This window comes from Erpetoichthys calabaricus, chromosome 6, assembly GCF_900747795.2.
Source record: "Erpetoichthys calabaricus chromosome 6, fErpCal1.3, whole genome shotgun sequence".
In the NCBI taxonomy this organism is placed as follows: domain Eukaryota; kingdom Metazoa; phylum Chordata; class Cladistia; order Polypteriformes; family Polypteridae; genus Erpetoichthys; species Erpetoichthys calabaricus.
The window spans coordinates 162,142,019-162,155,610 of NC_041399.2; the positions used below are offsets into that span (position 1 = coordinate 162,142,019).

General features: G+C 37.7%; 1 protein-coding gene across 4 annotated transcripts in view; it reads right to left on the bottom strand.

Annotated features, from left to right (window-relative positions):
* The window catches only part of LOC114653644 (collagen alpha-1(XV) chain-like), a 261,721-nt gene that overhangs the window by 50,222 nt on the left and 197,907 nt on the right, over nt 1-13,592 (bottom strand). For all 4 annotated transcript variants that reach the window (XM_028804065.2, XM_051929087.1, XM_051929085.1 and 1 more), the window contains one exon: nt 8,355-8,411. In XM_028804065.2, the coding sequence (XP_028659898.1) occupies nt 8,355-8,411 (57 nt within the window). The remainder of the gene's footprint in view (nt 1-8,354; nt 8,412-13,592) is intronic.

Consider the following 13,592-nt stretch of genomic DNA (forward strand, 5'->3'; position numbering starts at 1 on the left):
ACAGTAGTGTACCTTAATCTTAAAATTCTGAAAAAGTGTGGATTATTTCACTGAGATATCTGGACTACTGCCATTTAGTTTTGTCTTAATCTTCTGAAAGCTTTATTATAGTACAAATCACTTTTGTGTTAACAGGAATGTATGGTACTGTACATTATGAGCCCATGGCAGTGAAGATTTTAGTAATTAAAAACAGGATGTTTCGGGCTCTGTGAGTGCGTGTGGCTGTGGTGCTGCATTTGCACAGTGTGTTCAGTGTGGTGTTCAATATCTGCACTCTGTGGGTCATAAATAGGATGCTGCACCCGCAGGAGAATAAAGAGCCCGAGCAGGATAGACGGGAAGACAAAAAAAAAATGTTCAGTAAAGAGAAAGCAGAGGTGAAATCAAGCAAGTGGAAAGAAAGTGAAGTTGAAATTGAAGCAGAGTTGGTGCTGCAGAGAGGAGACTTGACAGTCAGGGAAGAAGATCTGTGTGGAGCTCCAAGTGTAGGGTTGCTACTGCTGAGTATCCAGGAAGCAGGAGCAACCAACTGCTCTGAGAGGTCCCATGGACAAAGAGGGATGGCGGTGGTAGAAGGTAGAAGAGCTTGCGGGGTTCCTACAGACACTAAGAGGTGGCGATGGAGGCACAAGCCAGTTATGGGTTGACTGCACTCATCAAGAGGGGGGTGTCTGGTGGCTGAAGAGACATCTAAGGGTGACCAGCAGGGATGAAGATTAAGAAGAAGGTACTAAGATTTATGGTCGTTTTAAGGGAGTATTTACAAAAAAAGTCAGGACACTGTGTAAAATGTAAATAAAAAAAGAATGATTTTGATTTACAAATCTCATAAACCCATATTTTATTCACAATGGAACATAGAAAACATCAAATGTTGTTTTGATGTTGTTTTCACTTACTATTTCATGAAAAATATTAGCTCATTTTGAATTTGATGGCAGCAACATGTCTCAAAAAAGTTGGGACGGGGCAACAAAAGACTGGAAAAGCACTTGATACTAAAACGAAACAGCTGGAGGAAAATTTTGCCAATAATTAGGTTAATTGGCTACAGGTCAGTATCATGATTGGATATAAAAAGAGCATCTTAGATAAGTAGGGTCTCTCAGAGGTAAAGATGAGCAGAAGTTCACAAATCTGCAAAAAACTGTGTACAAATTGTGAAACGATTTCAGAAGAATGTTCCTTAACATAAAATTGCAAAGACTTTGAATATCTCATCATCTACAGCACATAATATCATGGAAAGATTCAGAGAACCTGGAGAAATCTCTGTGTGCAAAGGACAAGGCCGAAAATCAATATTGGATGCCTGTGATCTTCAGGCCCTCAGGTAGCTAGGCATTAAAAACAGGCATGATTTTGTCATGGAAATCACTTAGGAACACTTCCAGAAATCATTATCTGAGACACACAGATTGCCGTGCCATCCACAAATGTAGGTTAAAGCCCTAGCCATATGAGAACATGATCCAGAAACACCACAGTCTTCTCTGGGCCAAAGCTCATTTAAAATGGAGTGAGGCAAAGTGGAAAACTGTTACTGAATCAAAATTTGAAATTCTTTTTGGAAAACATGGACGCCACATCCTTAGGACTAAAGAGTAGAGGGACCATTCGGCTCGTTATCAGCGCTCAGTTCAAAAACATGCATCTCTGATGGTATGCAATTGGCAGCTTACACATCTGGAAAGGCACCATCAATGATGAAAGGTATATGAAGGTTTTAGAGCAACATATTCTCCCATCCAGATGATGTCTTTTTCAGGGAAGGACTTGAATATTTTAGCATGACAAGGCTAAACCGCATACTGCATCTATTACAACAGCATGGCTTCATAGTATAAGAGTCCAGCTGAACTGGCCTGCCTGCAGTCCAGACCTTTGACCAACTGAAAACATTTGGTACATCATGAAACAAAAAATACATCAAAGAACATCCAAGACTGTTGAGCAGCTAGAATCCTATGTCAGACAACAACGGAACAACATTCCTCTCCCAAAAGTCCAGGAACTGGTCTCCTCAGTTTCCAGATGTTTATGGACTGTTGGTAAAAGAAGAGGGGATGCTTTTTTGAGATGTGTTGCTGCCATCAAATTCAAAAGGACCTTATTCTTTTCTTAAAATGGTACATTTTCTCAGTTTAAACATTTGATATATTTTCTGTGTTCTATTATGAATAAAATACAGTATGAGTTTATGAAATTGCAAATCATTGCATTCTGTTTTTATTTACATTTTACAACTTTTTTGGAACAGGGGTTGTACTTATTGACTGATTTTAGCCACTAAGGAGCATTGTTTTATTGGATTTTTATTGACTTATTTATTTAAAAGAAAACTATACTGCACTTTTGTTTTGAACATGGATTTATTAAATAAATTGTTACTGGGTGTCCTCATTGAGGTCTCATGTTCAAGGACATTATGCCAGCAGCAGGCAACCTAGGCATCACAGTCGGACATTTGCCAGTAATGTGGTCTTGTGGCTTAGCAAACTACTATAAGGCTGCAAGTTCAGCCTTTATAATTCTTTCTGTCATGGACCAAATGCTTCAAATCTAAGATAATGCATCTCAGGATGGAGTACTGTAATGATCACTTCAAAATCTTTGAAATGGATTCTGCAATAAATATTTATTTCATTACTTTGGTTCATACTGTACTGTAAATTAATTTGAAAAGTTTTTGAGATAGAGCTCACACAATCTAAATTTGCAGCTTTACAAATATTAATAACATAATATATAGTGTCACAGGAGGCTGGGGGACAGACCCAGCTGGGACGCCTGGAAGGACCGGGAGGTGGCTTATATGTTCCCCGGGCCACGAGGGGGCAACTGCCATGGAGCTTGAGGAGGCCATGGGAAAGAAACAAGGAGGCTCAAGCCCAGTGGGGCACATGGCCACTGCGAGCCTCATGGAGCCTGGGAAACAGACACTACCGCCACACCTGGGAAGGTGGAGGAAGATCCTTCAAGGGATGCCCGGAGTGCTTCTGGGTGCAAGGGCAGCACTTCCACCACACCAGGAAGTGCTGCTGGAAGAGTGTCATCAGGCACCTGGAGCATGTCCGGGTGAACATAAAAGGGGCCGCTTCCTTACAATCAGGGAGTTAGAGTCTGGAGCGGGAGCAGGACGAAGCTCCCGGGAGGAGAGGAAAGGCGGCCAATGGACATTTGGAGGAGAGACCCGTGGAGAGGGTGATTGGTGCTGGGGGCACTGTGTGTTGTGTGGGACTTTATTAATGTATAATAAACGTATGTTTGGACAAAGTGCTGGTGTTAGCCTGATGGTGTTCAGACCCGAGCTCACAATATATATTATACTGTATATATATATATATAAAATACATAACATATATTGAAACTAAATGTTCAATCTTATGAAATGCATACAAATTAAAATACAGGAACACCCCTTGGATGTTTTATTATTTGATTATTACACAACATTAAATCAGAGTGGATTTAGTTTGGCTTTTATGAAACTGATTAGTAGAAAAAGACTTGTTGATGTCAAAATGAAAACAGACCTCTGTAACATTATCTAAATTAATTACACATCTAAATCACAGAATAATAATTCATTGCATTAGTATTCATCCCTTTCAAGGCAGAATCTAGTAGATGCTCCTTTGGCAGCCATGGCAGCCTTGTGTATGTATAGACAGGATTTTATTAGAGTTGTACTGTACATCTGGACACTGCACGTTTTCCACATTCTATTTTGCAGAACTGCTCAGGCACTGTCAGTTTACAGGAATTTGAGTTAACTGGCTTTTTAAAGTTCTGGTAGAAATTCTCAATTAGACTGAGATCTTGACCCTGGTTCAGCCACTCTAGGACATTATAATTTGTGCTTAAAGCCATTTCTGAGCAGCTTTGGCTTTATACTTGAAGTTATTCTCTTGCTGGAAAACAAATCCTCTTGTCCCAAAGCATAGGTTTCCTGCAGAGCTCATCAGGTTATCCTTCTGGGTTTCCCTTATTTTGCTACATTAATTTTACCCTCACCCATCTAAAGCCTTCCAGGGCCTGATAAAGAGAAGCATCCCCAAAGTATGATGCTGCCAACACCATGCTTCATAATGGGGATTATGTGTTTTTGATAATGTGTTTTAGAATAGCGTTTCGCTTATTCTAAAAATGGTGTTTTAGTTTGATGGCCAAAAAGCTGAACTTTGGTCTCATCAGATAATAGGACCTTCTTTCAGCCGACTTCAGAGTTTCCCATGATTCTTCTGACAAATTGTAACTGAGATGTCGGATACATTGTTTTAATAGTGGTTTTCTCTTTGCCGCTCTCCCATAAAGCTGGACTAATGAAGCACCATATAGTATGCACAGTCTCTCCAATCTTAGCTAATGTGTCTTGTATGTCCTTCAGAGTTATCACAGGTCACTTGGTAGCCTCCTTCACTATTGCTCTTCCTGCATGATCACTCAGTTTTTGTGGACAGCCTGCTTTAGGCAGATTTACATCTGTGAGATACTCTTTCAGTTTCTTAATGTTTGATTTAGCTGTATTCCATAGGATATTCAGCGATTTGAGTGTTTTCTTATATTAATCCCCTGACACAGGCTGGAAAATTACAATTTGCATTTGGGCACTGTCCTTGCTGGGTTTAGTTGTTATTTATCAAATTGGGTCCAGTACACACAAAAATGTAATGTTGTCACTTACATGAATCCATTGTACACGATTCCATTGATAGCTTTCATTAGAAAACATGACTATTAATTTTCACTTGTATGCTAATGATACCTAATTATAAATATATATATTGTGGAAAGCCAGCCCCCGGACACAGACAAGACACCAGAATATCCAAAACACACACGTTTTATTTTTATACAGCACCACAATGCCTTCTCCACCAACTGTCTCTTTTCTTTCTCTCTCTCTCTTTCTCTGTCGCCTCTACTCCCCTCCTCACAAGCTCCATCTCCATCCTCCCAACTCCGGCTCGTCTACTGGAGGGAGGCGGTCCCTTTTATAATAACCCGGATAGGCTCCAGGTGCTCTGTCCAATGACACTTCCTGGTGCCCCTGGGATTTCTTCCGGCAGCACTTACTGGTGTGGTGGAAGTGCTGCCATCCAGGGTTCCATGACCGTCCGGGTGCCCCCTGGTGGTGGCCACGTCCTCCCACAGGGATGAGCTTCCCAGCTCTGTTCTGGTGGCCCCCAAGCAGACCAAGGCGGCTGCCCTCTCGTGGCCCAGGGAAGGTATTGTCCCTCTCGTGGACTGTCCAGGCGTCCCGGCTGGGTAGGGTCCCCAGCCGTCTGCCACAATATATAAACTAGCAGGCTTGCCCCCTGCTCACTTTGCTTGCCAACCCCCCTGGCTTGCGCTACGTGCCAGCCACTTCGCGTCTCTGTCGCTCGTGTTGTGAAGGGGGGGGGGGGGCTGAACGCACCCCAAGGAGACGCAGTCACTCCTCTGAAGCCCCCTCTTAAACAGTGACACAATGGGAAACAAATACAGTTTTTTTTACCTTCTCTTTGCTCGATCAGCTGGTGGCTTGGTGCTGCTGCTGTCGTGCCGCATGATCTGCATCTGCGCTTCAAACTTTTAAAAGCCTGTACAGCAGCTGTCTTTGCCATCTACTCTCTCTTTGTCTTTTATTTCCAGCCCCAGGCATGGTTAAATCTCTTGGCACAAAGTCTTATCTCACAGGACATGAGTTCTTGATGTTTTTTAGTTTATAATTTAAAAACGGAATAAGACTCTGAAAATCTAACAACAACAAATCTAAATTCTGAAAAGAATGATACCAAACACATATATGTAGGTTTTAAAATAAGCCTGATTTAAAGCGTGACAAAAAACGTAACATAAAATCATTGTACTTTTAGGCTTAGGCTTTTATATTATATTATATATATATATATATATATATATATATATATATATATATATATATATATATATATATATATATATATATATATATCCTCTTTAATAAAACCCCTGTGTGTGTCCAGTGTCCTGTGTGTGTGTCTTTTGGTGAAGTGCACATGCGCGGGGCACGGTGCGATGTTTCAAAGCAGAAGCTTCAAAGGCCACCTGATGCGTCACACAAGACAGAGAGGGCGGGACCTATAAAATATCGCGCGGCCGATCCAATCGGATTTCGGTAAATGAGGTAAGACCTAAAACATAAAACACGAAAAATCCAATCGGGTACTGAGACACAGAGACCAGCTTCCCCATTGTTGTGCAAGTGTTCACTCTGAGGATGTCAGATTTGCGATTAAGAAGCTTGGCCCGGGAAAGTGTAAAGTGTCAATCGTTGAAGGGGTTTTCCTAAATATATGAATTTTCATGATATTACAATACAATGACTTTTAAAAGTAGATTTATTTTTGCGCACATTAAATCAGTTGCTGGGGAGAATCTGCTGATTGCCCACTGTTGTGACAGAAAATTAAACGCATATTATGGACAGCAAAGCCAAATTAAACGCATATTACGGACAGCAAAGCCAGTATTACTGTCAGAGAAAATTACAGGCATTTTACGGAAAAAATTTAATGAGGTTAAAGGTCCCTTGCCATTTAATATAGACTGTTCCTACTAATGTTTTTGGACTACTGTTCTAGCGCCCGTTATTGTAACGGGCTTAATGTCTAGTATATATATATTTCTTTTAGACAAAATTGTGTTTTTTCAATCTTAAAAATGTTAGAAAATTAAGACATCTTCTACATTTGCAGGAGAATGAGAAATTAACTCATGCATTGATTACTGCAATGCGTTATTAACTGGCTGTTTAAATTGTTATTTATGTAGCTTTGTATATACACAAAGAGACAGCACACTTTTGAAGAATCTGCAAACTTTAACCTGTAATATTTACTCCTGTATACTCAATTATGTTGTATTTGAATACTAAATATACACATTTTACTAACTCAAAACTTAAAGTCTGAGATATCATGCCATAACAAATTTATAACTTACAAAAATAACTAAGAAAGTTAATCTAATTCTGGCAGAAACAGTCCTGTCTCTTTAGTTTTGTCAACTGTAACAAGTGCCTCTTAACTCACAGTTTGAAACCACAAATTATGTTTTGCCTAATGACAAAGAAAATAAATAGCTTGATGCTTTTTCCCCAACTTTTTTGCTTTCTTTTCTAAGAAAATATAGTAGTTTAAATGGTTTTCTTACAATTGCTTAACCTCAGCTGCATAGTGATGCTGTTATTAGAGATGTAGCCTCACAGATCCAATCTTGTGCCCAGCTGTTGTCAGTATGGTGTTTACATGTTCTTTTGCTGTCCATCTGTGTATTTTCCTGCCAGTACTTTGGTTGTACTCCCACATGTGTTATAGTATGCTGTGATCTGGCGACACTAGTTCCAGCAGACAGGCCATTGAATCAGAATGTCTGTATCCCATCTCTCGAGGCAAGTTCTCTGCGCTCTACTTAGCTGAGGTCAAAAGACCTGGGGTAGCAGGAGAATGTGATTCAAGGTCATTCTTAAGGACTACTTTACAAAAGGTTAGATCAACATCACTTGCTGCGAGACCCTCGCCATGGGGCTCCTGCTATGGTGTCAAATGATTCATCAGCCCTTTACTCTGAGACCAACTTCCTCTTTGATGAGGCAGACAACAGAAGAGACATCCCAAGGCAACCAGTTTTAAGATATGAGAATCAAAGAGGAATGGACCCACACAGACACGAGGAGAACATGCAAACTCCACACAGGGAGGACCCGGGAAGCGAACCCAGGTCTCCTAACTGCGTACCGCCCTACATGAGGATATATATCTTAAAAAAGACAAACTTCAAAATCACAAGTTAGGAAAAAATCAGAGATATTCCAAACTCAAAAATATCATTTTTGTAGGTGACTGATGACTATCCAAAATAAGCACAGCTGCAATGCTATGTATTCAAAAGGTAAAATATGCCTTCATGATTTAAATTGAAAAGACAGCCTGAAAACATTAACTGGACATAATCAGTGCAGTAGGGATTCAAACCTGTAACTCAGGTCTAAAAAGTAAGGAGACAAACAGGAGAAAGGCAAACATTTTTTCTCTGCTTCTGTATTTTGTGTCTGCTCAGCGTCCCTGTGTGTACTGCAGATCATGAGCACACTTGTTGCATGTAAAATGTTAAGTAGTTTCTTTGATCTCGGTTCAGTGCATGCTGAGTGGGATCAAAAGCAATACATACTTTAGACACCCGGAAAGAATGTGAATATATCAGTCAGACTTTGCTGTTCTTAAAAACTAAAATAATAAATAATATAGGACATTTTGACTGCTAACCTGCTTTATCAACAACTTCATGCCTTTTTGAAAGAATCTTGAAACTTTCGTTGCACTTACCTGTATGTTCAGCACTTCTCCTTTCTCTCCTTTCTTTCCTGTCATTCCTGGACGACCCTAATAAAAAGCAGACATGAGATAAAAAGCTGCAAAAATCAGTTAAACATACTATTAAAACCTCAGCATGAACCTCTTACTTCAAAGGGCTTAAAGTTCTTAATAAAGATAGAAAGTGACTACAACAGTAAAATATTTCTACATGGATGTTATGGGACATCAAGGTTTAAAAGATGTGGAGTTTCAACAAGCTATTCTTGGGCAATCAGTGCATTTATTTAGGTTGAATTTGTAAACCTCCTCCATTTAAGTCCTAAAGTTAAACACTCACATATACAACCTAATAGACTTTTTATTCTTACACAATTTGTTTTTAATGTAAAGTGTCTTTTTAAACCATGGCATGAAAATTAAAAAAAAAGAAAAACATGTTTTGAATAAAATTGTTCTACCAAAATTTGAACACAAATGTTTTTGTAACTGTATAATTACTTTTAATGTACTATATAAGTAAATGCTGCAGAGTTTATGTCAAAAATAGCTGCCACTCAAGATTCCAGGGTCTGAACACAATGCCTTCTACTTACAGTATATCCAGCTAAAAAACATCCCCAATACTATTTCATCAAAAACAATTCAAAGATATGATTTTAATAAAAAATCTTTTGGTTAACCACAAAACAAAACTATTTATCTAAAAGGAATTTCACAATATTTCATTTGATAAAGTGTGGGTATTTGGTCACAGTGGTTAGTACTGCTGCCTAACAGCTGTCTGTATAGAGCCTGCACATTCTTGTCATGATTTCTGTTTTTCTTTTCAACTACTTTGCTTTTTAATTCCACATCCAAAGATGTGCATGTTAGTTGAACTGGACAAACAAAATTGTGCCTGCATCAGAGTGAGGCTTTGCACATAGAATGGACTGGCATCTTTCCTAGGGTTGGGTCCTGCCTTGTTCCTGATGCTGTGTTGCCATGACAGACTTCCTGACCCAATTAAGATAATAATAATAATATTACATTTTATTTATGTAGCTCCTTTCCCAAGTCCTTTAAATGGTTTGTTAATGGATGGAAGAATAATATGATAAATCTGGAAGGTAGGATACATTGCGCAGTGCTACAAAATTAGTACAAAAAATATTTTACTTGTTCTTTATGTACAAATTTCTTTTTTAAGGCATAAACTTGAAATTTGTTATACAGGTAATTCTCACCATAGGTCTTATTTTGACTTATAGCCTTCAGCCTCGAGCCCACACCATTGAGTGGTCAAAACCCCACAGCTAACTAAAATCTTATAAAAAATTGTAATTACTAACCACATTAAGTATAAACACAACAATCATGACCCAGTTTAAATTTATGGAAAACATAAGATTTATGGAAGCCAAAGCTGGAAAAGATAGTTTTAAAACAGCTAAGAGTATGAAGAGCTACAGCATGATCTTGTGACATAGAAACAGAGCCTTGCAGGGTGTGAATGTAGTTTAATGGTGAGCACCTGCTTTTCAACCAAGAAATTCAGGCTGCCCGCTACATTTAACTTCCATCAACTTTTTCTCATGGTCCCAAGCCACCTTGGGTGGAGCCATATTGTCATCGAAGTTATTTCTTGCAATTTGGGGATCTTTTCACCAAAAGGAAAATAAAATAAAAAAAAAAAAAAAGATTTTTTGGCAAATTAACATTTTAATATTAACAAAACTAAATGCAACAAGTTAAATGGGAATAAAGTTTGGTAGCATATACTGTAATTTGTAGTTAATTTTTACATTTCCACGTGTCCACTTTCTCACCTGGGCAACGCTAAATAACTTGGCTATTTAGTCAATGGTCATTCATCCAATTTTATTTTTCAAACTTGGTTAGTACAATACACAGAGGGGGCAGACATTATATTTGTTCATTATAAAATATTTCCTGCCACTTTAAAGGTACAAATTACAACAAATTCTGTGCACATTTTATCTGAGAACAGTTAGTGGAAAGCAACTATTCCGCCTTTACTTTTTTTAGAATTTCTCTACCTTCTGTAAAAGCTGTTACAAGACACAAAAACTAACAATCCAATTTTCAGTATAAATGTCATTGTTTTAAACATACCTACTGTATATAATGTGGCCAGTTATATAATGAATAATTTAGGCAATTAGAGGCTGACTGCACTTTGGTTTCATTTTCTGAGTGAATCAAATGAAATAGGCAGATACTACATGACATGTGTCCATTTAAAGAAAAAATGGTGGTTTTTGTTTTGACCACAAGCAAATCACAGCCTTGGTCTCAAGCAGAAGTCTATTGAAATAAACTGGTAACGCCTTTTTATCCTACTATGTGACCTCTTTGCAAGGTGGGTGTGACAAAGAAAAGGTGACTGGAGCCTCAGTCCTTGTTTCCTGTTCTTGCTGCCTCAGTTTGGCTTTTACATTAGTAATCTTGGTGATATAAATGGTTATTAGATGATTATATTAATATATTTCATAAATTATTGGAAAATATGTTTACTTTATTGAAGGAAAAATTAACACTGTGTATTATTGTGGGATGGGTTAACATTCGCATAAAACAGATAGGTTAAAGATAATTGCAAGCTATCAAAGCCATCTAAGCCTCTACTAACTTTATATTGCTAGAGACAAAATTGGCTTTACAGTATCTTTTAATCGCCAATACTGCTGTGCAGAGGAGTAATTCCTCTTAGGACAGTTTGGTTTCAGCTAAATCAAGTACAGTCAATTCTGCCAATGATACTACCACAGGACCGCCACACAGCCTTATAGCTTTTACTTTATTTTTTTTTAAATGTTCTCTTATGAAAAATGATTGGAGGAAAAGCATTTTAACTTAACAATGGTGAACAATTTACTAATATGTCTTTTTACTTTTATATTGATATGCTGGAAAATGCAACCCACCAGTGATGGTAATGCTGTGACATACTAATGGAAGAGTCTTCTTATATAGAACACAGTCACACTCCTAATTCCACTGCTAACAGCACTTGTGTCATAAAGTACGGATAAATGTCTTAACTCTTTATCTAAACTGACTTAGCTGAGGAGACAAGTGTAGTGCAGAATCTCAAAAGAATCAAACCTTCACAGTGTAATGTGTTACTGTTCGTGTCATAAAGTACGGATAAATGTCTTAACTCTTTATCTAAACTGACTTAGCTGAGGAGACAAGTGTAGTGCAGAATCTCAAAAGAATCAAACCTTCACAGTGTAATGTGTTACTGTTCTGGAACCCCAGCTCTACAGCAGCTGTCTGTGGGTGTACTGCTTTTCTTTATGTTAAATGACTGTTCTCCACAAAGGGAACATTTCTTGATTTCACCAAATCCTGGAGCTTCATGTCATTGTCATTTGTAATACTAGGGGGCTTCGGCCCCTGCTTGCTTTGCTCGCCAACGCCCGTATTTGGTTTTCCGGATACACACTTTTAAGATTGTTTTATCTTTGAATTGTTGCTATTTCATTAGTTTCACTTTTATTTCAGAACTTCTGTAAAAACAATATTTATAATATTGCGAGTCCCAATATGCTGAATCTTTTTAATGAGGTCAGGATAAGTTTCTCTGTTTGGAATTTCAGCATAGACAAAACGATCTACATCATCAGCAGTTAATAATTTTTTTTTACAAAGTAACAAAGTAAGTAGAGTTCTGCATTGGACTCCTGTCTGTAAAGTCGTGCTACAGTATTTTCCTCTCCCAGTTCCAAAAGTACATGGGGTTACCAAGGTGATACCCCAGCTTTTGTCTAGGTTTTTGTACAAGGGCTAGACAGAACATTTTTGACTCCTGGGGTAAATTTAGGTTTTTAAATAAGCAGTCAGATAAATATATATACATTAACAAAGTAACCAATAAATGCATGTGCGGTAAACTCCGTTTTTGAAATTCTCAAGATTCTTTATTTGTCACATGCATAGTTATACAGGACAACATGCAGTGAAATGCATCCTGATCCGCTTATCAAAAACTGTGCAAAGTTAGAAGAATAGCAGTTAGATTAACAAAAAGTCATAGATCGAAAGATAACAGTATAGTAGAACATAATAAATACTGGAAGTAAAATTATGTGAATAAAGTAGAATTAAGTGTTAAGGTACAATAGTGTAGTAATTATTGTGCAAAACCAAAGTTAGACTGGTGCATAATTAAATGAGGCAGTTTGTTTGTTTGCGCTACTGCGATCTTTATTTTTTATATTTTCTAAATTCCTACTTTCATATTCTTTAACTTTCTCCACATGTGTATAGCGCCAACGGTTTTTTTTTTTTTTTTTGAGCCTTTCAAATTTCCCTGGTTTCATAGTCTCTAACCTGCTCTGCATGTGTTTAGCGCCAACGTTTGTAAACATCTCTATGAAGTTCTACTTTGTCTTTTACTCATTGTCATTTAATCCTGAGCCGGATTGGACGTGCTTTTTTTTCAATTCCACTTGTTCCAGGCTGATAATTACTTTCCTTATTTTCTGAATTTGCACCTTGATTATTCTTTTTTGCTCTTTTTCTGTCCAATGCATTTGAGTCTCTTTTCACCGCGCTTTTCTTTCTTCTTCATTTAATCGTCGACATTTCATTTCTACCGTGTTCATTTCATTTCTACCGTATTGACCTTATACACTTTATATGCACTGAGCCCTGGAGCTGTGTGTGCTGCATGACTGCCTTTACACTACTGATTTGTTTTTTTTGATATTGCTTGTAAGTAGTGTGTGTCTTGCAAGATTCTCGTTCTATGTTCCCGTGAGACGCACCGTGGCAGGTCTCTTTCGTCTCGCGGGTCTTTAAATTATCTTCCGAGAAAAATCACGTATCGTAAACTATCAGGACAGGGGACAGGATTTCTTTTTATAATAGATAGATACTTTCACAAGAGTGTGCTTTTTCAGATTTATCTTAAAATATTAAGAAAACACAGTGAAAATGTAGCCATACGTGATGTTTTATTTCAAAAATGGCAAAAATGAAACTGACAATATTCTAAAGTAGTCCTAATTTTCTGTTCCAAGTTATTTTAAAGTGTTTTTAAGCTACTGAAAAAGTGTAAAAATCTTTTATTTAAATTCTCACAAGTTTTGAAGTTCAGTTTTAAGTTCAATTTAAACATCAATAATTGTTTACTTTTATCTAATATGTGTTCAGCTACACTGTCCAACTTTAAGACCATGTTTTGTCTACACCAACAGAAAAACCTTTTCCTAATGAAATATCTGATTCTCTGTACTG